The sequence below is a fragment of the Physella acuta genome, unplaced genomic scaffold (genome assembly GCF_028476545.2).
Source record: "Physella acuta isolate Inbredline_101_S28 unplaced genomic scaffold, ASM2847654v3 ptg000213l, whole genome shotgun sequence".
Lineage (NCBI taxonomy): Eukaryota > Metazoa > Mollusca > Gastropoda > Physidae > Physella > Physella acuta.
Window position 1 is genome coordinate 352,648 of NW_026731732.1, and position 26,040 is coordinate 378,687.

At 42.8% G+C, this 26,040-nt stretch overlaps 2 protein-coding genes across 10 annotated transcripts in view; one reads left to right on the forward strand and one right to left on the reverse strand.

The window, feature by feature from the left end:
- The window catches only part of LOC131937538 (FERM domain-containing protein 4A), a 94,193-nt gene that overhangs the window by 7,968 nt on the left and 60,185 nt on the right, over positions 1 to 26,040 (forward strand). For 4 of the 9 annotated variants that reach the window (XM_059295044.1, XM_059295046.1, XM_059295045.1 and 1 more), the window contains exon 2: positions 13,914 to 14,541. The exons of 1 other annotated variant lie outside the window; for it this stretch is intronic. In XM_059295044.1, the coding sequence (XP_059151027.1) occupies positions 14,209 to 14,541 (333 nt within the window). In that variant the 5' untranslated portion in view covers positions 13,914 to 14,208. Of the gene's footprint in view, positions 1 to 13,913; positions 14,542 to 21,011; positions 21,250 to 21,360; positions 21,400 to 21,687; positions 21,801 to 21,848; positions 22,124 to 26,040 lie in introns of those variants that run through there. 4 more of the 9 variants (XM_059295053.1, XM_059295052.1, XM_059295051.1 and 1 more) reach the window with 4 other exon arrangements.
- LOC131937559 (uncharacterized) lies at positions 6,275 to 7,303 on the reverse strand. Its single transcript, XM_059295089.1, has one exon. The coding sequence runs from the start codon at positions 7,301 to 7,303 to the stop codon at positions 6,275 to 6,277; it is 1,029 nt and encodes a 342-aa protein (XP_059151072.1).

Genomic DNA, 26,040 nt, shown 5'->3' on the forward strand with positions numbered 1-26,040 from the left:
TATTGGGGCTTTCAGTAAAAACTGAATTGAACCCTTCCAGTTTGTTAAAGACAGACATCAGCAATACTCATACCCACAATAGAGTTATATGCCTCCCAAGACAAAGGTTGTTTGTGTTGTCATTATCAGTACCCATTATGTGACCAAACGTGACGAATCGGGCGAAGCCTATGCTAATTGTATTGTGATAGGCGATACCATGAGAATGTAATCGCATTTTTTTGTTTGGCGATACTGCCTTACTGAAGCACGTAATCGTATTATTTGTTTGCCAGTACTGCCATGCTAAAACGTAATTGTATTATCTCTTTAGTGATTCTGAAACATGTTATCGTAATATTAGTTTATCGATACTGAAACATCGATGTAATCGTATTATTTGTTTAGCGATACTGATATATGTAGTCGTATAATGTTCGGCGAAACCACAAGCCTGTAACCTGTACTGACATCTACATGTTGACATGCCCGTTGCGTCACTGGACTAATGATATGCGTATTTTAATCTGGCTAATTTCTAAGCTTTTCTCAGGGCCGGGATAACACGTGATCCAGGCACCAGTAACTTATGTGTGCAAATCACAGCGACGTGAAGATTGATTTACGCGTTGTTTGACTGACAGATTTTAAAATAGTCCAACGCTTGAGACACGGCATTCTCGACCCCTGGTTTACCTAATGTAAGTTCTACGGGAGAAGGTGTCCTCTTGTGGTTTCACATCCATGCTGAATATATGTAAAGTGCCCTTATCTGCTTGCTTGATCCCAACATGTGGTCAGAACCCTTTAGCTTTATCCTTCTAGTCTTGTGAGTTGGTGTCATTTCGGTGCGACTGTTGGTTCACGTCCATGGTGGCTCACATCACACGAGATACAAGTAACACAAACAGAATTTTAAGTATTTAAAAAAAATATTTCACAAACTCCTGGTTGGGTAATGACCTCTTTCCTCCATCTAAACAGTTTACTGAAAGACAAAATTAAAATGTAAATAATATCCAGCCTCCCCTCCCCCACCATGTTCTCTCGCCTAGACTCACTTAGGCGCCACCTCCCCCCCCCCCCCACCACCAGCCTGAGCCCTCTACCTGCTAGGTACCGGCGTGCCAGCCTACCTGTCTGACAGAGATGTGGCGGATATTGTGGTCGGATGTGTGGCTAGTACAACTATAGCGGTGATGGCATGTGCTTTTAAGCCCGGCTTGATTGATAATTATTGACAGGTTTGAAAGTGTTATCTTTACCCACGTTTCGCTATGTCTTACAAAATATGCCCTGCACTTGAAGGCTTCCGTTGTGACTCTAAACATTATTTCTGTCATTGTGAGGACTAGATGACTATTCCAGGACTCCAGTATCTGTTTATTATTATTTTTTGTTAGCGCCGTGTTGACCTGTACAGTTCCATTGACTCAATCAAATATTGTTTCACGGAGGAGATGAGATCCATCGAGCTGTCGTCAAACTCTGGCCAAGTGTGGGGTTAGTCCTGCCGGCTAATGAGAACTTTCCAGCTTGCTCTGTTCATCTTGTGTGTTGGGAACGTTAGATTTACAGTGTTATACTTGGTCATGTATTATACGCTTGTGTTGGGAACGTTAGATTTTCAGTGTTATACTTAGTCGTATATTATACGCTTGTGTTGGGAACGTTAGCTTTACAGTGTTATACTTAGTCATGTATTATACGCTTGTGTTGGGAACGTTAGCTTTACAGTGTTATACTTGGTCATGTTTATATACGTTTCTGTTGGGAACGTTAGCTTTACAGTGTTATACTTAGTCATGTATTATACGCTTGTGTTGGGAACGTTAGATTTTCAGTGTTATACTTAGTCATGTATTATACGCTTGTGTTGGGAACGTTAGATTTACAGTGTTATACTTGGTCATGTATTATACGCTTGTGTTGGGAACGTTAGCTTTACAGTGTTATACTTGGTCATGTATTATACGCTTGTGTTGGGAACGTTAGCTTTACAGTGTTATACTTGGTCATGTATTATACGCTTGTGTTGGGAACGTTAGCTTTACAGTGTTATACTTAGTCATGTATTATACGCTTGTGTTGGGAACGTTAGATTTTCAGTGTTATACTTAGTCATGTATTATACGCTTGTGTTGGGAACGTTAGATTTACAGTGTTATACTTGGTCATGTATTATACGCTTGTGTTGGGAACGTTAGCTTTACAGTGTTATACTTGGTCATGTATTATACGCTTGTGTTGGGAACGTTAGCTTTACAGTGTTATACTTAGTCATGTTTTATACGCTTGTGTTGGGAACGTTAGCTTTACAGTAGTGTTATACTTAGTCATGTTTTATACGCTTGTGTTGGTAACGTTAGCTTTACAGTGTTATACTTCGTCATGTTTTATACGCTTGTGTTGGTAACGTTAGCTTTACAGTGTTATACTTCGTCATGTTTTATACGCATGCCTATCCGCGAGCTTTGTGTGGAAAGGTATTTACGATTGATGTTTTAGATTTTTAAAAATACTTTGTTATACACTTGTAGAATTTACAAATAGAGCCGTTTTAAAACGACTAAAATGTTGAAAGTTATTTCGTATCCCAATAAGATTTATAATTTTAACAAGTGTTATAACTGGTAGGCCTCTGACTATATCATCAGTGGTGGATCTGTTTGGTAAAATCGTGCTGTAAGACTAGTATGCTATAAGCAATCCTATATACACGAATCAGCATTGGGCCTCTTACATCAACGTGTTAAAAATAACGTACACGTCGAATTTGATACAATGTGTCAGAGGTTTTTATTGGCTTCTCACAAGCACAGCCACTCGAGTCGTCTCCTCAGATATTTCTCTTGTTTTAATTTGTCTTCCTAAATAGACAATTACTCCCCCATCGCCTCTCTCTCCTGTTACCGGCACTCCAATTACCGGGCCCGGCTAACTGGTTATGTTATTTGCATGAATGAGTACAGCCCAAGTCTCCCGTACCTGCTCAACCTCTGGCATCCTCACGTAGCAACAAGTGGCTGCACCTCGTGTCGGGTGTTCCTGGATTTACCTGGGGATGGTGGCAACTCCACTCAATGGATATTGAACTGCTCGTTGGTTTCTATTGTGTTGGTGGATTGGTCTGTGTGTAACGGCTAGACAGTTAGGTATCACGGCAATATTCCATGTCGTTAGCCATTTGTAAATTTATTCAATTTCATTTTTAATTTCTAACTTTCTTTTTACAGTGAGGTTTATTAACAGTATCACGCGAATGCTGTAGTTGTTTCTTATAAAGTTACCGGTTAACTTGATATGTAGATGATACTAGTTTAAGTTAATGTTGCAGCATGTTGTTCTTATTTAGAAATATTCATGCCAATGATAGGTTAAATCTTTGGCTATGACAGCAGTTTCAATTTCTTTAAGAATCCTACCCAACTCATTTTCTACAATCGTGTCAAATACTAGCTAGAATCTTGCCCAACTCTGTCTAGAATCGTACTAAACTTTGGCTAGGATCGTGCTAAACTCTGTCTAGAATCATGCTGAACTCTGCATTTCTAAACTCTGTCTAGAATCGTGCTAAATTCTGCATTTCTAAACTCTGTCTAGAATCGTGCTGAACTCTGCATTTCTAAACTCTGTCTAGAATCGTGCTAAATTCTGCATTTCTAAACTCTGTCTAGAATCGTGCTAAACTCTGTCTAGAATCGTGCTAATCGTGTGGTCGATGCGAGCTCATCTAACCCGATTGCTGGGTCTCGTCATTAAAACAAAGCCTTGGGGTTATTTGTACTGCGTTATCTCGATGGCTTTGCCGATATCTTCCTCACATTTTTCTCCTGGCCTGAGTGCGACCAATGTTTGTTTTATATCGATTCACCAAGGAACTCTCGAGCCGAAATGTTCAGTTCCAGGTTCCATACACTAAACACGACTGCCATATAGTCTACTCAAAGTTGACATTAGTAAAGTTTCAACATATTGTCCGTGCTACACAGAGTGGTATGAAGTAATGACACTGGTGGTGTTGATACTTAGTGATGTAGCTTGAGCAGGTCTATACACGGACGTATCTGTGTGGTCTCGTTTACTTATGCTTATCTCGCTTCTATCAGCCTGTTAAAATAAACTTTTTTTTCAGAATTTAATAAGTATAAAACGATATCTTATTTAGTTTAAGACCTGAGAAAACCAACCTATGTACCAATACAGAATACTTCCATTATCATCATATCTTTGATATTAGTATTTAAGTATTTTGAACAAATATTTCATCATAAGTTTTATTTAATGTTAAAACGGCTAAAATGTTTGAATAATTTTTTTTACCAAAAACTGCAACGAGTTAGCTGGCCATATAAGATAAGATTTAACTAAACATTATGGAGCTGATGTTGCTTGAACCTCAGCGTGAACCAGTCATGGTGTTGTAGCTGACATGTCGCTGATAGGGCGCACACCAATATTTTATACATGAAAATTTCAAATTTTCTCTTTGCCCCCACAACTTTGGCTCGATCTAATCATTGTTTAACGTTCTCCAATGTTCTCACAAGCATGCCCGCATCGCAATAAAAAAATGCAAGCCATTGAAAGTCGACGCAATTATAGACGTAAATTTTGTCATAGTTAAACGTTCTCAAATGTTCTCACAAGCTTCGTGCTGCGCTTGTATGTGATAGAATGCAAGCAAGCCACTGAAAGTTGACGCCATTATAGACGTAACTTTTGTCACAGTTAAACGTTCTCAAATGTTCTCACAAGCTTCGTGCTGCGCTTGTATGTGATAGAATGCAAGCAAGCCATTGAAAGTTGACGCCATTATAGACGTAACTTTTGTCACAGTTAAACGTTCTCAAATGTTCTCACAAGCTTCGTGCTGCGCTTGTATGTGATAGAATGCAAGCAAGCCACTGAAAGTTGACGCCACTAAACACCGGTTGGAAACTTCGCTCCCCTTGTGTGGCTGAGCACCGACTCGAGTTCTGGTACCTGTTTGACTAGATCGATCTCACCTGACCTATTGACCTACTTATCGCTGCGATGTTTGTTAGCAACTATTGAAGCTGTCGAGTCTGGAAGTTTCCTTATCTACTTAGTCCCTTCACATCTTGCTAATTGACCTTCGATTTTTTATTTACAATTTTTTTTATTGCGCTGGTAGGTTTAAAATTGACTTAAAGTAACACTAAAGAAAAACGTAGCCAGATTTCGTAGATCACTAAATAATTTTAAAAGAATCTCTTAAATTCTAAGCTGTTCTGCCATGCGCCATGTCCCTAGTCAGATTTGATTTCATTGTACAAGATAAAGTGAGGGCACTTAAGGGAACAATAACACTAGAGACTTCTCTATCTTGGCATCTCTAGTGTTAGCGCAAAGATTAAAATCCTTTTCTTTTCTCGTACCTCTAAAGTCTTTTTTTATGTTCTTATCTCGAGACAAGGATAAACTGCTTTTTTTTAAATCTCTGATGTTAAGATTCTTATGTTCGTATCTCGGAACCAGGATAAAATCCTTTTTATGTTTGTACCTCGGGACCAGGATAAAATCCTTTTTATGTTCGTATCTCGAGACCAGGATAAAATCCTTTTTATGTTCGTATCTCGAGACCAGGATAAAATCCTTTTTATGTTCGTATCTCGAGACCAGGATAAAATCCTTTTTATGTTCGTATCTCGAGACCAGGATAAAATCCTTTTTATGTTCGTATCTCGAGACCAGGAAAAATCCATTTTATGATTGTATCTCTAATGTTATGTCAAGGGATAGAAGTTCTAGCTTTTGTCGTATCTCGTTACCGCTGTTTAGCTTGTCATCTCTTGCATGATTTGTCAATTAGGTTGTCATAGCTACACCCTCTCTCGTGACTCTGCTGATCCCATTGGACGGTATACTTCCAGTAAACTGAGATAATCCTAATCCGCGATCTCTAATCCGGAGTGACATGTCGACATTATGACCGTAACTTTTGCCAGTTTTTATTAAGTTCACCACACAATCCTACACTGTGTACTTTAGTCTTGCTTGCGTCTTCTCCATAGCCGACTAGATCTCCCCACCCCCACCCTCTCAATTAACTTCTCAGTGTAAGAATAGCTCTTAGGTTAATACATAATACATCTTCAAACCAGCTGTACCTCCATCCTTCCCCGGTTACTACTCTATTATTTGTCCCACGTATTAGAACTAACACCATACGGCATAGCAAATGACAACAAGAATTACAGTAAGAAAATATTAAGGGCTGGGTAACTTGCTTTTACATCAGTCTGGCCATACGTTCTCCAGTACTCCCTGGTCATACGTTCTCCAGTACTCCCTGGCCATACGCTCTCCAGTACTCCCTGGCCATACGCTCTCCAGTACTCCCTGGCCATACGCTCTCCTGTACTCCCTGGCCATACGTTCTCCAGTACTCCCTGGCCATACGCTCTCCAGTACTCCCTGGCCATACGCTCTCCAGTACTCCCTGGCCATACGCTCTCCAGTACTCCCTGGCCATACGCTCTCCAGTACTCCCTGGCCATACGCTCTCCTGTACTCCCTGGCCATACGCTCTCCTGTACTCCCTGGCCATACGCTCTCCAGTACTCCCTGGCCATACGCTCTCCAGTACTCCCTGGTCATATGCTCTCCTGTACTCCCTGGCCATACGCTCTCCAGTACTCCCTGGCCATACGCTCTCCAGTACTCCCTGGCCATACGCTCTCCAGTACTCCCTGGCCATACGCTCTCCTGTACTCCCTGGCCATACACTCTCCTGTACTCCCTGGCCATACGCTCTCCAGTACTCCCTGGCCATACGCTCTCCAGTACTCCCTGGCCATATGCTCTCCTGTACTCCCTGGCCATACGCTCTCCTGTACTCCCTGGCCATACGCTCTCCTGTACTCCCTGGCCATACGCTCTCCTGTACTCCCTGGCGATATGCTCTCCAGTACTCCCTGGCCATACGCTCTCCTGTACTCCCTGGCCATACGCTCTCCTGTACTCCCTGGCCATACGCTCTCCAGTACTCCCTGGCCATACGCTCTCCAGTACTCCCTGGCCATACGCTCTCCAGTACTCCCTGGCCATACGCTCTCCTGTACTCCCTGGCCATACGCTCTCCTGTACTCCCTGGCCATACGCTCTCCAGTACTCCCTGGCCATACGCTCTCCAGTACTCCCTGGCCATATGCTCTCCTGTACTCCCTGGCCATACGCTCTCCTGTACTCCCTGGCCATACGCTCTCCTGTACTCCCTGGCCATACGCTCTCCAGTACTCCCTGGCCATACGCTCTCCAGTACTCCCTGGCCATACGCTCTCCTGTACTCCCTGGCCATACGCTCTCCTGTACTCCCTGGCCATACGCTCTTCAGTACTCCCTGGCCAAACGCTCTTCAGTAAAATCATGGCCATACGCTCTCCATCAGTTCTCGTCATCGACTTGCCTAAGGCTAGCGATGTGTGTTCAGATCATTGTGTAGCTGCGTCGTCAACTTCCATTGCTGTGACAATTGGAGCAGTACAATAGTTAGTCGTGTTCACATTGGTGTGGTATTTCTTGATGTGTATGTACGTAGAATGTGTTTTCCAAATGTTTCTATTTGATTTAGAGATATTAATAGTGAGTTTTACGTACAATTTTGGTCTATTTCTAAGTGTTAGCGCTATGATTTTTAAACAGGAATATTGTCTAATCGTCAGGAAATAAAATTTTAGTTTCAACAATTGACCACGTTTATGGTAAACACCTGTTGTCTGGCCAATGCCCGAGCTTGTGTACATGACGTACATAGGCTACCCTCACTTTTTGTTCTGGATATCCAAAGAGGGAGGGGAAAAAACTTGCTGTGCAATGTTCTGTAATTCAATAAATTAAAGTTTATTCCCCTTATCCCACTCTAGGACGTGTTCCGGCTATATTTAGCCTTCTGGTGGTGCCAAGGATTACATTTCATAGGGCGCCATGAAAAACTCCGCCCGAGGGCGCCAGTGAGGCAATGCTGGCACCGTCTAGCATAGTTGCTGTTACCATGTTGTTTTGGTCGAATTAGAATAACACAGAGTCTGGATTAAGATGTTGGGGAGGTAGGGCTGAGTTTTTAAACCAAATATTTGGATAACCCATTTGGCGAACATCTAAATCTTATTTGCCTCTTTTTTGTTAAGCTCAGAGAAAAAAATCAATCATACTCAGTGAAAATATACACTGAAAAAAAAAATCGCTTTGTTTTTCAATCATACTCACTGAAAATATACACTGAAAAAAAATTTCGCTTTGTTTGTCTATTTATATTTAATTTTTTTCAACCCGTTTAGCGAATCTTTTTGAGTTATTTTCGGTCTAAATCTTGATAGATACTGTCGGATCGATGACACAGATTCTCTTCTTGTATTATTCAATCGCTTTACTTAGTTTTTGTACACGTAGTCTGGCAGTTCTTTACAAATCAAATTCAACTTTTTAGCAGTGATTTCAGCTTTCTGTCCCCTTCTAATACCAACGGAAATAACAAAGTGTAACACTTTCTCCTGCGATGTTTTGGTCTAATTAGTTGTTTACCATTTGCCTTGTTAGCCACGGCAGTTGAAACCTGGCCACTTTCTTCTGTTGCTGTGATGTTTTTTCTGGCCAATGTATTCCCTGCTTATGATGTTTTTCCTGGCCAATGTATTCCCTGCTTATGATGTTTTTCCTGGCCACTTTACTCTGGCTGGGATGTTTTCCCGGTCACTTAATGTATGAGCTGTGATGTTTTTTCCCTGACGAATGACTGCCTCGATCTGCACTTAACCGAGAGCCTAGATGCAAATCGTTGTAGCAATGCAAGGTGGTTGGAGGGGTGGGGGGGGGGGGGGGGGAGGGAGATAAACAATCTAGCTCGCCTCTAAAGCCTTGTTCGATCTGGTTCAAAATTGTCGATAAATCGATTTGTTTCTCTTTTAATGATGCGTGTTGTTAAGCAACATAATATTGCGTAGGTTCACCTGTTTATGTTGCAAAGTATGGCCGTACAGTGAAGCTACAACATAATCCTGTCCGTTCTCCTCCCTGTGCAATGCTGTATGGTGTAGTTGGTACATCCAGCAACATAATCCTGCCCAAGTTTTCCCCTGTGTATGCTGTATGGTGTAGTTGGTACACCCAGCAACATAATCCTGCCCAAGTTTTCCCCTGTGTATGCTGTATGGTGTAGTTGGTACATCCAGCAACATAATCCTGCCCAAGTTTTCCCCTGTGTATGGTGTATGGTGTAGTTGGTACACCCAGCAACATAATCCTGCCCAAGTTTTCCCCTGTGTATGCTGTATGGTGTAGTTGGTACATCCAGCAACATAATCCTGCCCAAGTTTTCCCTGTGTATGCTGTATGGTGTAGTTGGTACATCCAGCAACATAATCCTGCCCAAGTTTTCACCTGTGTATGCTGTATGGTGTAGTTGGTACATCCAGCAACATAATCCTGCCCAAGTTTTCCCCTATGTATGCTGTATGGTGTAGTTGGTACATCCAGCAACATAATCCTGCCCAAGTTTTCCCCTGTGTATGCTGTATGGTGTAGTTGGTACATCCAGCAACATAATCCTGCCCAAGTTTTCCCCTGTGTATGCTGTATGGTGTAGTTGGTACATCCAGCAACATAATCCTGCCCAAGTTTTCCCTGTGTATGATGTATGGTGTAGTTGGTACATCCAGCAACATAATCCTGCCCAAGTTTTCACCTGTGTATGCTGTATGGTGTAGTTGGTACATCCAGCAACATAATCCTGCCCAAGTTTTCCCTGTGTATGATGTATGGTGTAGTTGGTACATCCAGCAACATAATCCTGCCCAAGTTTTCCCCTGTGTATGCTGTATGGTGTAGTTGGTACATCCAGCAACATAATCCTGCCCAAGTTTTCCCTGTGTATGCTGTATGGTGTAGTTGGTACATCCAGCAACATAATCCTGCCCAAGTTTTCCCCTGTGTATGCTGTATGGTGTAGTTGGTACATCCAGCAACATAATCCTGCCCAAGTTTTCCCCTATGTATGCTGTATGGTGTAGTTGGTACATCCAGCAACATAATCCTGCCCAAGTTTTCCCTGTGTATGATGTATGGTGTAGTTGGTACATCCAGCAACATAATCCTGCCCAAGTTTTCACCTGTGTATGCTGTATGGTGTAGTTGGTACATCCAGCAACATAATCCTGCCCAAGTTTTCCCCTGTGTATGCTGTATGGTGTAGTTGGTACATCCAGCAACATAATCCTGCCCAAGTTTTCCCCTGTGTATGGTGTAGTTGGTACATCCAGCAACATAATCCTGCCCAAGTTTTCCCCTGTGTATGCTGTATGGTGTAGTTGGTACATCCAGCAACATAATCCTGCCCAAGTTTTCCTCTGTGTATGCTGTATGGTGTAGTTGGTACATCCAGCAACATAATCCTGCCCAAGTTTTCCCCTGTGTATGCTGTATGGTGTAGTTGGTACATCCAGCAACATAATCCTGCCCAAGTTTTCCTCTGTGTATGCTGTATGGTGTAGTTGGTACATCCAGCAACATAATCCTGCCCAAGTTTTCCCCTGTGTATGGTGTATGGTGTAGTTGGTACATCCAGCAACATAATCCTGCCCAAGTTTTCCCCTGTGTATGCTGTATGGTGTAGTTGGTACATCCAGCAACATAATCCTGCCCAAGTTTTCCTCTGTGTATGCTGTATGGTGTAGTTGGTACATCCAGCAACATAATCCTGCCCAAGTTTTCCCCTGTGTATGGTGTATGGTGTAGTTGGTACATCCAGCAACATAATCCTGCCCAAGTTTTCCCCTGTGTATGCTGTATGGTGTAGTTGGTACATCCAGCAACATAATCCTGCCCAAGTTTTCCTCTGTGTATGCTGTATGGTGTAGTTGGTACATCCAGCAACATAATCCTGCCCAAGTTTTCCCCTGTGTATGGTGTATGGTGTAGTTGGTACATCCAGCAACATAATCCTGCCCAAGTTTTCCCTGTGTATGATGTATGGTGTAGTTGGTACATCCAGCAACATAATCCTGCCCAAGTTTTCACCTGTGTATGGTGTATGTTGTAGTTGGTACATCCAGCAACATAATCCTGCCCAAGTTTTCCCTGTGTATGCTGTATGGTGTAGTTGGTACATCCAGCAACATAATCCTGCCTAAGTTTTCCCTGTGTATGCTGTATGGTGTAGTTGGTACATCCAGCAACATAATCCTGCCCAAGTTTTCACCTGTGTATGGTGTATGTTGTAGTTGGTACATCCAGCAACATAATCCTGCCCAAGTTTTCCCCTGTGTATGCTGTATGGTGTAGTTGGTACATCCAGCAACATAATCCTGCCCAAGTTTTCCCTGTGTATGCTGTATGGTGTAGTTGGTACATCCAGCAACATAATCCTGCCCAAGTTTTCCCCTGTGTATGCTGTATGGTGTAGTTGGTACATCCAGCAACATAATCCTGCCCAAGTTTTCCCCTGTGTATGCTGTATGGTGTAGTTGGTACATCCAGCAACATAATCCTGCCCAAGTTTTCACCTGTGTATGGTGTAGTTGGTACACCCAGCAACATAATCCTGCCCAAGTTTTCCCCTGTGTATGCTGTATGGTGTAGTTGGTACATCCAGCAACATAATCCTGCCCAAGTTTTCACCTGTGTATGGTGTAGTTGGTACACCCAGCAACATAATCCTGCCCAAGTTTTCCCCTGTGTATGCTGTATGGTGTAGTTGGTACACCCAGCAACATAATCCTGCCCAAGTTTTCCCCTGTGTATGGTGTAGTTGGTACATCCAGCCGAATGTCAGCATGTGGTCAGCACCTTGAACTTACAACCCTGCCAATAGGGTAACACCTTTACTGTGAGTCCCTTTGAGCAATATTGTACTCACCTTTGGACATTTATCCCCTTACCTCCCGTGCCCTTGTGCACGCACGTTCCACGCTATGTCGAGATTTACACAAAGCAAATTTCGAGCCTCTGGTCTGACGCAATGTTTTCCATTATCTGAGAGTATTGGAACAAAGCCTTACTTTCTATTAATGTGTCTATATTTGTCCTTTGGTTAATTCTTTATTTAAGCCAGGTCCCTTGATCACAAACAACTTCCCATAGTTTAAAACTACTTTAAACAATTTAACAGGGGCGATGTGCTTTAAGTTTATAACCAAGATATTCAAGTTCTTTATCTCAAAGAATGCAGTAAGTTGAAGATAAAAAAAATCCCGTATAACCGGGATCTACTTAGTCCACTTGAAGTTTAACTTGTGTCTACAAAACAGTTTGGCGTTAGTTAGGGAGTCAACTTTGATCTTATAAAGGAAAGATTTTATTATATGACGGGCACAAGTTAGTTGACCTCTGACCACTGAACTAAGCCCGTAGTCTTTTAACTTTTCACACTTGCACTCTCTCATACTTGAGTAGAGCGATGCACAAAGTTCGGCTGTCCATGATTTCACGCGCATTTTTAAGCTCGTTAGTTCACGTGCTTATATGTGCCAGCAACCTAATGCAGCTTTTCAGCACTTATCTGATATTTGCTAATGCTGCCTGTTCTTAGACCCAGTAAACTCGAGGTTTATTTGAATAAAAACCTCTAGCGACCAACTTGAGCTGTTCACTTTCTTTCACTGGGCTACTTTGATGTTTTTCTTTATCGCTGACCCACTTATTAGATCTAATTGTATTGGCGCATAATTGTCCGTTCTAGCATTGTTGGGATATTGGAATACAGCACCATCCATCATTTAGCATTTTGCGCCAGCTCTTTTTGACAGTTTTAGCTTTATTTGAATGTGAAGCCATACTTCATCTCCTATTAGAAATCATTGCTGTGGATGAGTGTTAAGAAAATACCGGTGTTTATTTATAACTGTCTTAGCCACCACCAGCTGCAGCTAAAGTCTGTGTCAAATGTCTTGCTTTTCCAGGAATCAGATGGGGGTTTTCCAACTTCCTCTACATCTGTTTTTTGCAAAAAATAAATAATTGTAAGTGGCCTGGGTAGTGGTATACAATTGAATATCTGTTCCTGGTAAAGTTATTACTGACTGCACTTGACGGGTAGTTTTGATTTCTGTGTAATCCACGTTGTAACATTATAACCATTTTAATACAGCCAGTTTAAAGGGGAGTAAATGTAAAATGCACGGCTTACACGCGATTATGGCTGTCAGTATGTGGGTACAACACAAGCTAGTCGTAGAACATAAGAAGTACAGCGTGTATAGAGACAAGGCATAAATGATGTTTAGCGTGTATAGAGAAGACATAGGGAGTATAGCGTTTGTAGAAAGACATAAGATGTATAGCGTGTAGAGACAATACACATTAGGCGTTCTCTGGTGGTTGCTACGAATCACGTGATCAGATTGTTGCTGACTTCTATTTTGTATCAAATGTAACCTAGTCTCCCACTTAACTCGGGCCAGGGAATCATGCTTGTATGAGCAATGTTTTAACAACACGAGAAGCGTGTGACACCCCCCCCCCCCCCAACCCACTTTGTTGCAATCACCAAACACCAATATTTACTTCTCGTTAAATATATTTGGCTCCTTGAAATTCCTCGTCAATTATATATGTTGACACTATTTTTACCCCATGTTAAAACTGCCCTCACAGTTTCCATACGTAGACTATTTTTACTCCGTGTTAAAAATATGCTGGTTCATTGAAATGCATAGAACATTGGCGGGGAAAGCCGCATTCTTTGTAAATCGATAAACGGGAGATAATAAAAGGCGACGCACAGCTGGGAAATACCTTGAGCGGTGACGACAGTGACTCAAGAAATTTCCCCACTGTCGCAGGTTCCATGGGCGAGAGGTGGCCGTTGTGATACGTTGTGATTCGCTGAGTGGCGTCATACAGGTGGATCTGACGTTTACCTCTGCTTCATCTGTTCTAATATGTTGCGGTCATGTTTTTTTTTTTTCATTCTCTAGTCAGAGGTTTGGATATTATCCCATGTGGTGTAACTTTTTTTCCCAATTGGATTGAGTGTTAAATACAATGACTGATAGTGGAATATTGTGGGATGTCGGACATTCAGTCCGTCCAATCGATAGTTATTGATCCATGATCAGTGACAGGCGGAAATAATAGATGACACAACAGAGGATGTCGCTTTGTGGTGACATTTGATGCCCATACCCCCGGCTGTAACTCAGCTAGCCGCGTGTGCCGTGCGGTGACCGGCTATACGGTGACCGGCTGTACGGTGACCGGCTGTTCTAGATCATGTCAATGAAGGAAAAACGTAATGTAACGTTCGAGGAGCCGGAGGGCAGGCTCGACACGGCCGAGCCCAACAACAATGACACCGGCAACCGGACTGCTTCTAAAAACAACAAGGACGACAGTAGGTCGAGGTCACGTGCACGGTCCAGATCGTGGTCACGGTTCCGGACCCGGAGAGCCAAGTCGCAAGATGCCAAGGGTAGCCGAGACACCAGCTGCGGCAGTGCCGGCTCCAGCTCTGGCATCAAGAGGGAGCGGAGCCTGGTCAACCTGGTACGGACCGGCTCACGGAACTCGGTCAGGAGTTTGGTCAAGCTGTTCGAAACCAGATCGGTGAGTACACGACGCTTGATTGTAATATGTTCAACCAGGGGACAGAGTTGTGGCTATGTTGCTTGAACAATTATGTCCATCGGCAAGGGAATTAATTTTTTTTATAAAGTTGCACAATTATTGTGTTTAAACAAAAGAGATCATGTATTTTAGTTATGAATTTTTAACCTCTTAAAGAAAAGAAATATTACCTATTTTAATTAATCGCATTCAATATCAGCAAAAGCGAAAATTATATTTGAGGTAAAAAGTTAAATATCACTTTTTAAAATTAATGATACAAACAGATAGTAAAAATGTCTCTATTTTTGTCGTGTCGGCTTTACCGTCACTTAAATAAACACAAATGCTGTCTAGATCTGTACTTTCTCCCAATGTATTTTTGTTTTGTCGGCTTTACTGTCACAAATACTGTAAAGATCTGTACAATCCCCCCCCCCCCCCCCCCACAATGTATTTTTGTCGTTTCAGCCTTATTGTCACAAATACTGTAAAGATCTTTACAATTTACCCCAATCTATTTTTGTCGTTTCAGCCATATTGTCACAAATACTATAAAGATCTGTACAATTTCCTCCAATGCAATATTTGCTCAGCTCATAAAACTGAGCTGTCCCCTTGGGGTATGGAGAAGCTTAGTGATTCGCATCCAGTTCAAAATCAATGTTTTGTCTTTGCTACTGGGCCAGGGGAGGTTTCCTTGTGAATAATGTACTTAGCGGTAATCGACTTATTCCGTGGGGGGAAAGACAGATTTTAACTTGGCTCAATCATAAGGAGCGTCACGTTTTTCTTATTGTTGACTGAATTTAACTTGACCGTTCTATAAGGAGCGTCACATTTTTCTTATTGTTGACAGATTTTAATTTGACTCTTCTATAAGGAGCGTCACATTTTTCTTATTGTTGACAGATTTTAACTTGACTCTTCTGTAAGGAGCGTCACATTTTTCTTATTGTTGACAGATTTTAACTTGACTCTTCTATAAGGAGCGTCACATTTATCTTATTGTTGACAGATTTTAACTTGACTCTTCTATAAGGAGCGTCATATTTTTCTTATTGTTGACAGATTTTAAACTGACTCAATCATAAGGAGCGTCACATTTTTTCTTATTGTTGACAGATTTGAACTTGATCCTATCATAAAGAGCGTCACATATTTTAACTTGTTCCAGATTTTTCTAGTTCAAATCAAATTCAGCCTCGATGTTTATCCCCCATTCCAACTTTTCTTAAAGCTTGCGTTGCCACCACAAGAGCAGAGCGTTATCATCAAGACGCTGAACTCCTGCTATGTACTGAGATTTGTTTTATTGATTATTCCCCTTTGCTCACAGTCTCACCGTTTCCCATTATAATATTATCCTGCGGCAAATGGCATGATCTACATCTTAGTTAACATTTTTTTAAACAACTGAAAATATTTTTTAAAACAAAAATCTTCTAGTATCACAAGTATGCAATATTAAAGCAGTGTTTTTTTCAAGAGCCAAAAATCTGCTGACAATAGAATCTCGGGAATAATGACATACTTCAATGTCCCCATACATTCCAGGTTATCCTTGGCTGAATAGTTTAGGGAGGTGTCGGACACATTAAGGAAGTGGTCCCCATACATTCCAGGTTATCCCACTCAATGGTTTAGTGAGTTGTCGGACACATTAAGGAAGTGGTCCCCATACATTCCAGGTTATCCTTGGCTGAATGGTTTAGTGAGGTGTCGGACACATTAAGGAAGTGGTCCCCATACATTCCAGGTTATCCCACTGAATGGTTTAGTGAGGTGTCGGACACATTAAGGAAGTGGTCCCCATACATTCCATGTTATCCTTGGCTGAATAGTTTAGGGAGGTGTCGGACACATTAAGGAAGTGGTCCCCATACATTCCAGGTTATCCCACTCAATGGTTTAGTGAGTTGTCGGACACATTAAGGAAGTGGTCCCCATACATTCCAGGTTATCCTTGGCTGAATGGTTTAGTGAGGTGTCGGACACATTAAGGAAGTGGTCCCCATACATTCCAGGTTATCCCACTCAATGGTTTAGTGAGGTGTCGGACACATTAAGGAAGTGGTCCCCATACATTCCAGGTTATCGCACTGAATGGTTTAGTGAGGTGTCGGACACATTAAGGAAGTGTTCCCCATACATTCCAGGTTATCCTTGGCTGAATGGTTTAGTGAGGTGTCGGACACATTAAGGAAGTGGTCCCCATACATTCCAGGTTATCGCACTGAATGGTTTAGTGAGGTGTCGGACACATTAAGGAAGTGGTCCCCATACATTCCATGTTATCCTTGGCTGAATAGTTTAGGGAGGTGTCGGACACATTAAGGAAGTGGTCCCCATACATTCCAGGTTATCCCACTCAATGGTTTAGTGAGTTGTCGGACACATTAAGGAAGTGGTCCCCATACATTCCAGGTTATCCTTGGCTGAATGGTTTAGTGAGGTGTCGGACACATTAAGGAAGTGGTCCCCATACATTCCAGGTTATCGCACTGAATGGTTTAGTGAGGTGTCGGACACATTAAGGAAGTGTTCCCCATACATTCCAGGTTATCCTTGGCTGAATGGTTTAGTGAGGTGTCGGACACATTAAGGAAGTGGTCCCCATACATTCCAGGTTATCCCACTGAATGGTTTAGTGAGGTGTCGGACACATTAAGGAAGTGGTCCCCATACATTCCAGGTTATCGCACTGAATGGTTTAGTGAGGTGTCGGACACATTAAGGAAGTGTTCCCCATACATTCCAGGTTATCCCACTGAATAGTTTAGTGAGGTGTCGGACACATTAAGGAAGTGTTCCCTATACATTCCAGGTTATCGCACTGAATGGTTTAGTGAGGTGTCGGACACATTAAGGAAGTGGTCCCCATACATTCCAGGTTATCCTTAGCTGAATGGTTTAGTGAGGTGTCGGACACATTAAGGAAGTGGTCCCCATACATTCCAGGTTATCCTTGGCTGAATGGTTTAGTGAGGTGTCGGACACATTAAGGAAGTGTTCCCCATACATTCCAGGTTATCCTTGGCTGAATGGTTTAGTGAGGTGTCGGACACATTAGTTATCCCACTGAATGGTTTAGTGAGGTGTCGGACACATTAAGGAAGTGGTCCCCATACATTCCAGGTTATCCCACTGAATAGTTTAGTGAGGTGTCGGACACATTAAGGAAGTGCTCCCCATACATTCCAGGTTATCCCACTAAATGGTTTAGTGAGATGTCGGACACATTAAGGAAGTGTTCCCCATACATTCCAGGTTATCCCACTGAATGGTTTAGTGAGGTGTCGGACACATTAAGGAAGTGGTCCCCATACATTCCAGGTTATCCTTGGCTGAATGGTTTAGTGAGGTGTCGGACACATTAAGGAAGTGTTCCCCATACATTCCAGGTTATCCTTGGCTGAATGGTTTAGTGAGGTGTCGGACACATTAAGGAAGTGGTCCCCATACATTCCAGGTTATCCCACTGAATAGTTTAGTGAGGTGTCGGACACATTAAGGAAGTGGTCCCCATACATTCCAGGTTATCCTTGGCTGAATGGTTTAGTGAGGTGTCGGACACATTAAGGAAGTGGTCCCCATACATTCCAGGTTATCCTTGGCTGAATGGTTTAGTGAGGTGTCGGACACATTAAGGAAGTGGTCCCCATACATTCCAGGTTATCCCACTGAATGGTTTAGTGAGGTGTCGGACACATTAAGGAAGTGTTCCCCATACATTCCATGTTATCCCACTAAATGGTTTAGTGAGATGTCGGACACATTAAGGAAGTGTTCCCCATACATTCCAGGTTATCCCACTGAATGGTTTAGTGAGGTGTCGGACACATTTAATTAGTGGTCCCCATACATTCCAGGTTATCGCACTGAATGGTTTAGTGAGGTGTCGGACACATTAAGGAAGTGGTCCCCATACATTCCAGGTTATCCCACTCAATGGTTTAGTGAGGTGTCGGACACATTAAGGAAGTGGTCCCCATACATTCCAGGTTATCCTTGGCTGAATGGTTTAGTGAGGTGTCGGACACATTAAGGAAGTGGTTCCCATACATTCCAGGTTATCGCACTGAATGGTTTAGTGAGGTGTCGGACACATTAAGGAAGTGGTCCCCATACATTCCAGGTTATCGCACTAAATGGTTTAGTGAGGTGTCGGACACATTAAGGAAGTGGTCCCCATACATTCCAGGTTATCCCACTGAATGGTTTAGTGAGGTGTCGGACACATTAAGGAAGTGGTTCCCATACATTCCAGGTTATCGCACTGAATGGTTTAGTGAGGTGTCGGACACATTAAGGAAGTGGTCCCCATACATTCCAGGTTATCCCACTGAATGGTTTAGTGAGGTGTCGGACACATTAAGGAAGTGGTCCCCATACATTCCAGGTTATCCCACTGAATAGTTTAGTGAGGTGTCGGACACATTAAGGAAGTGGTCCCCATACATTCCAGGTTATCCTTGGCTGAATGGTTTAGTGAGGTGTCGGACACATTAAGGAAGTGGTCCCCATACATTCCAGGTTATCCCACTCAATGGTTTAGTGAGGTGTCGGACACATTAAGGAAGTGTTCCCCATACATTCCAGGTTATCGCACTGAATGGTTTAGTGAGATGTCGGACACATTAAGGAAGTGTTCCCCATACATTCCAGGTTATCCCACTGAATGGTTTAGTGAGTTGTCGGACACATTAAGGAAGTGGTCCCCATACATTCCAGGTTATCACACATCAGCTCATCTTACGTCTCCCGGTAATGTTTAACCCCTCCTCTGGCGTTGTCTTAAATTGTAGCAGGAAGTCATTCGTTTGATAACGTCATGCTCGCAGATCTTATGCCCCTCCCATTTTACACAGGTACACACTCCGGTGTGAATGTTAAGGTTATCACTGCATAATTGCTTGCTCGTTAACTGTGTGCTTTTTGTTTATGATTTATGATGTATACAGTTAATGATTTGTTGGTTTGTATTTTTTTTTTTGGGCGTGAAGTTTCTTTTTTGTGTGTTTGTTTTTCCTATTATCAGTCTTTACGTCTGTAACTGTAAGTTACAACATAGGTGGTCCAGTAAAACACTCTGTGTTTTGGTTCTTGTCAAAACATCGCTAATTTTATCCTGGCTCCAAGCTAACCCTAACCTAAATCTTAACCCTATCTTCTGACCTTAGCTCTGACACTAACCGAGATACTATACTGCACTAATCTAGGGTTACTTTAAAAGTTAAAGAAAAGTAATTTAAAAAAAATCTACTGTAGCCTATGTGTGTCACACGAGACACATACATTACACAATTAACTCAACATTACTCCACTGCTCCCATCAGACCAGACGTTAATACAGTAATCTTAACTACGTTCTCATATCCGCCTGTGGTTTCACCTGCTATCATTTGTCCTGAAGCATGAACTCTAATGGCATTAGCACGCTCAGTACAAGACGATCCAATCAAGTCGCAGTTGCCCTGATATCATTCATGTCAGTGGAATCTCTGTTCTCGTCACACTAATTAAACTCGCGGTACGGTTTCATCTTTTTCTCATGAACATTGACTCAATTTCGTTAATTCATCACCCCCCCCCCCCCCCTCACCACCCAGTTCAAACAACGCGACCCAGCGTAAAAACATGCTTCATCAAAGATACCCTCGCTAATAATAGCAAGCGGCTGTGTTGGCTATCACGAGAACATAATTAATTAGTTTAAATGATGAAATAATAGGGCCATTCCCGTTTACCGCAGGCATGAGATCAATAGTTTGTTATCCACCAACGGTATGTATTGTAGGCTTGGCGTGACCGTGTTGATCTATTCAAGTACACACATGGGTTCTATTAGTATTAGCCGGCCGGCCGCTTGTGTTCCGTGTATTGAGTAGTGGGGGCCTTCACTTCCCTTCTTCCGGATAACGCTGACCCACATAGAAGACCCCTTAACCTAAATTAACCATACGACCTGTTGTTTTCTTAGACCACCAACTCGACACATTCTTCTTACTGGAAGACAACTTATCAGGCTGGTATTTTCCACGTGTGGCATTAGTGCTGGGACTAACAGACCACACGACACGTAGAAGAATCGCTTGTTTTGTTTTCTCTCTCTTGTTGTTGTCAGCAGTTTCTGACGTCACCAACTCGGTCACGGCCGGCTAGGTTACACTGTGCCCTGTGTGTGGACAGTCGGGCTGATTCACTGGTCCCAGCTGTTCTCGTGACGTCACATCTCCTGCTCGGCTGATCCCGTTCAGCGGACTGTGGTTTTGTAATTAGGCTCCGCTTAATGCAACGTTATGTAAATAGAAATCACTGGCGCATATCACGTGATAATGTTCCTGTTCTAGCCTAAATTTAAGATGTCGCTTGTGTGAGATGACAGGTTGACATGTGTCACTAGAGGACACAGCATACGATGTGTCTGCTGGTTTTGATATCAGTTCTCCAGTCAGGGGGCAGTGGGGCAGGTGGTTGTGCACATTCCTGGCTCTCCCACTGAATGAATGTGCAGGAGTGTCACAGGCTAGTCCCTCGTCTTATCTCCGCCTGAATGAACGCTAAACGTCGCAGTGAATAGACGGCCATGGCCGGACCATCAGCCCACGCCAGGTGTGCCATCGTCTGGACCTGTGTGTTACATTTGGCCGACTGTCTGGACTACAGTGTTACCGTTAGTAGGACTGTCTGGACTACAGTGTTACCGTTAGTAGGACTGTCTGGACTAAAGTGTTACCGTTAGTTGGACTGTCTAAAGTGTTACCGTTGGTAGGACTGTCTAAAGTGTTACCGTTAGTAGGACTGTCTGGACTACAGTGTTACCATTAGTAGGACTGTCTGGACTACAGTGTTACCGTTAGTAGGACTGTCTAAAGTGTTACCGTTAGTGGGACTGTCTAAAGTGTTACCGTTAGTAGGACTGTCTAAAGTGTTACCGTTAGTAGGACTGTTTAGAGTGTTACTGTTACTAACAGTAGTAGGACAACGTGTGCCAGTAAAGTTGTTACATTACTGTAGTGTGTCAACCATTAATCCATACATTGTGTTCGTGTCACAGCCAGCATTCCCGGATTAGCTTAAGACTGGAGGCTCGTGCGTGCGTGGATTAAGTAGCGATGTATCGAATGCTGTTATTGGTTGTGTCCCAGCCGTCACGTCATAGTGCTCGTGTAGTACACGCTGTGTGTACCAATGTGTACACACGCTCTCGTACGACCCGCTTAGAAGTGAACCTGTACCGGCATTATTGTCTACAGGTAGTCGAGCTTGACTGTGGAATGTACCGGCATCAATAGGGCATACATGTGAAATGTGATTAAGTTTGTGGTAGGCCCGCGTCAGGCGTCCGATCACTGCATCAGTCTGTGCGCCAAGTGATGTGTCTGACTGGAGGATTTATTATTCTACTGGCATTAGGAATAATGCCACAGTTTACTCAAGTTTAGAAATGACTTGCTAGCGATAATCTAACAGATAGTCACTAACGTTCCGTAGCATTAGAAAATCGATGTGTGGTGTAACTAGAAATATGCAGGTTTTTTTTACGGACAGATTTCTTGTGTGAGCTAAGTAGTGTGAGGTAATCGATTAGTTTGTTGTGTGCTATTTTCATCTAGGTTCATACATGCTTGTTTATACAGCTGTGAATCGTTTGGGTATACTAGATATTTATTTCAGTGATTCGTTTGGGTATACTAGATATTTATTTCAGTGATTCGTTTGGGTATACTAGATATTTCTTTATTTGAGTGATTCATTTGGGTATACTAGATATTTCTTTATTCCAATGATTTGTTTGTGTCTATAGTCCAAAGATATTTCTTTATTACAATGATTTGTTTGTGTCTATAGGCCGTAGATATTTCTTTATTCCAATGGTTTGTTTGTGTCTATAGGCCGTATATATTTCTTTATTTCAATGATTTGTTCGATATCTATATAACAGGCCCTAGATATTACTTTATTCTGATAGGCCCTATATATTTCTTTGTTCCAATTATACCTTAAGGTCTATGTGTGTACATATTGATTTATTCTAATCTTCTAATAACGTTTAATACCGATTAACAAGTTTATTCCATTGTCTCTTGAAGGCGCTACATATTTCTTTAAATCTTGCGACTTTCATAAACTGTAGATATAATACTAGACAAAGAAAAATAAATCCAGTTATGGATTTATCTTGTCAAAGCTGTTGGATGTTTAAACTAAAGACTTTTGACTTCCCCCTCCCTCCCCGATGGTGCAGTTAAAGAGGAAATGTATTTCCACTTAACGCTTCCGCTTTCCTGATACTAAATGAATAGTTTCAACTTGGTGTGAATAAATCTCTTTTCAACGTATTTAGGCAACATCCTGTTTAAATGAGGTATGTTACCAACACAGGCTCAGTTAGATGACGCAGTACCTACAACACTCTAAATTTATTTCTCTGGATAATTAAATTAATTAGCAGACAGAACACGTAGGCCAATAGTCAGGCTAGAGAGGATCCTGTTAAAAAGACGTGCTCGTATTTATATATTTCATCAGTCAATTATTCACCCCATTCTAGGAATGTTTCTGGCATTTAACACCTACTCCTAAGATTATTATAGCTTTTGTCTGTTTGTCAGTTCTACCCCTCTCGCACCTGAGTGATATGGGTTAAAAAAAAATTAAGTCGGGCAGGCCCGTTAAGGTGGCGGGGGGGGGGGGGGGGTGGAGGGGGGGGGTAAGATAACAGTAACAGTGGTGAGAAAAGGTGAGAGTAGATCTAAATAGCGATTATAGTTGGCTGGATCATTAACGTTTTCCATTACAACCGTTTCCAGTTAACTGATCATCACACAGATTTTATGTTCTAGAACTGCCGAAACATCTTCTAGAAATCTATCTAGATTTTAGATCTAGACTAGAGTCTATGGGGTATTGCCAAGTTTGAATGGTTGAGGTTTGAAAATCCTCATAGTCTCTCTACATTCTACTGACGTGAACCACATTGTGACAATACAATTAAGCGCGTCATCGGGAGGAAAAAGGCTTCTTATTTTCCCCTTTGTATTTTCCGTCTCGAAGCCTTACAGTGGATTAAGCCGTGACATTTGAATACTGGAGCAACAGGAACAATGGCAACATTTTTACTGATGCTCCTCCTATTTCTGGGCCTTGGTTTTTCTCCCGCACGTAATGGTGCGTCTCTGTATTGAATCGGGAAATTCCGTTTGTCTGTTCAAACACGTCGCGTCGTTAGCTGTCTGTTTATGAGTTTATTTTCTTGAGCTGTTTCAAAGCTAGATCTAGGTTTAGAAGAATACGTTAGTATGTTGATGACATTCACTTTAACACTACAGTTTGAGTTCACAGATTAAACTTACAATAAAAGCTGAACGCATTGTTTTGGTGTGCTGAAACAGTGTTTACTTTCATGTCCACATAACTTCAGGTGTACATAATTAATCTGTGTACTCGCATGCACATAAACGGTGTAGGCACTTTAACCTACAGTGAAAACGTGTATGCTCACATACATGGCAACACAGACTTGTTTTAGATGGTTTATACGCGGCTGGTGCACACACAGCTGGTACACACACGTCTGGTGTGCACACAGCTAGCGTACACACATGGCCAGTGTACTTGCACGGCCAGTGCTCACGCTGACGTGTACAAAAAACTCGCGTGCACGCAGCTGGTGCACACGTAGCCATAAACAAGACCCTCGGCTGTGAGTGTCCACTTGACCCTCTAATAGATTAAGCAGCCTCACATCCTCGTTAAGCTGATGGAGCTCAATGGTCTCAACAATGTTTGTGTCTGGAGACAGCATCTCGCCCATCTCTCACTAGCCAATGTGCCAGTGACCTTTTGATCACTCCCCTCTTGACAACACTGGTGTCTCACTCCCCTCTTGACAACACTGGTGTCTCACTCCCCTCTTGACAACATTGGTGTCTCACTCCCCTCTTGACAACACTGGTGTCTCACTCCCCTCTTGACAACACTGGTGTCTCACTTCCCTCTTGACTTGACAACATTGGTGTCTCACTCCCCTCTTGACAACACTGGTGTCTCACTCCCCTCTTGACAACATTGGTGTCTCACTCCCCTCTTGACAACATTGGTGTCTCACTCCCCTCTTGACAACAGTGGTGTCTCACTTCCCTCTTGACTTGACAACATTGGTGTCTCACCCCCTCTTGACTACATTGGTGTCTCACTTCCCTCTTGACTTGACAACATTGGTGTCTCACTCCCCTCTTGACAACACTGGTGTCTCACTCCCCTCTTGACAACACTGGTGTCTCACTCCCCTCTTGACAACATTGGTGTCTCACTCCCCTCTTGACAACAGTGGTGTCTCACTTCCCTCTTGACTTGACAACATTGGTGTCTCACTCCCCTCTTGACAACAGTGGTGTCTCACTTCCCTCTTGACTTGACAACATTGATGTCTCACACCCCTCTTGACGACATTGGTGTCTCACTCCCCTCTTGACAACATTGGTGTCTCACTCCTATCTTGACAACATTGATGTCTCACTCCCCTCTCGACAACATTGATGTCTCACTCCCCTCACAACATGGGTGTCTCACCCCCTCTTGACAACATTGGTGTCTCACCCCCCTCTTGACAAAATAGTTGTCTCACTCCCCTCACAACATGGGTGTCTCACCCCCTCTTGACAACATTGGTGTCTCAAACCCCTCACAACATGGGTGTCTCACCCCCTCTTGACAACATTGGTGTCTCACACCCCTCTTGACAACATTGGTGTCTCACTCCTATCTTGACAACATTGATGTCTCACTCCCCTCTCGACAACATTGATGTCTCACTTCCCTCTTGACAACATTGGTGTCTCACTCCCCTCTTGACAACATTGGTGTCTCACCCCCCTCTTGACAAAATAGTTGTCTCACTCCGCTCACAACATGGGTGTCTCACTCCCCTCTTGACAACATTGGTGTCTCACTCCTATCTTGACAACATTGATGTCTCACTCCCCTCTCGACAACATTGATGTCTCACTTCCCTCTTGACAAAATAGTTGTCTCACTCCCCTCACAACATGGGTGTCTCACCCCCTCTTGACAACATTGGTGTCTCACCCCCCTCTTGACAAAATAGTTGTCTCACTCCCCTCACAACATGGGTGTCTCACCCCCTCTTGACAACATTGGTGTCTCAAACCCCTCACAACATGGGTGTCTCACCCTCTCTTGACAACATTGGTGTCTCACACCCCTCTTGACTTGACAACATTGGTGTCTTATTCCCCTCTTGACAACATTGGTGCCTCACTCCCCCTGGACTTGACAACACTACATCCCACTTCATATTTGAATGATTTCCACCAGGCCATTTGTAGGACTCGTGCGTGCCAACTAGTGGTATCTTAATGTTGTACTCATGGTCCACACCATTCAGTCAGTGACCAGGCTCTCTACTGTTTCAAATATTTAACAGTTTCAATGCAGCTTTAGAGTGTTTATATTGTCCTCCCACGACAAAAT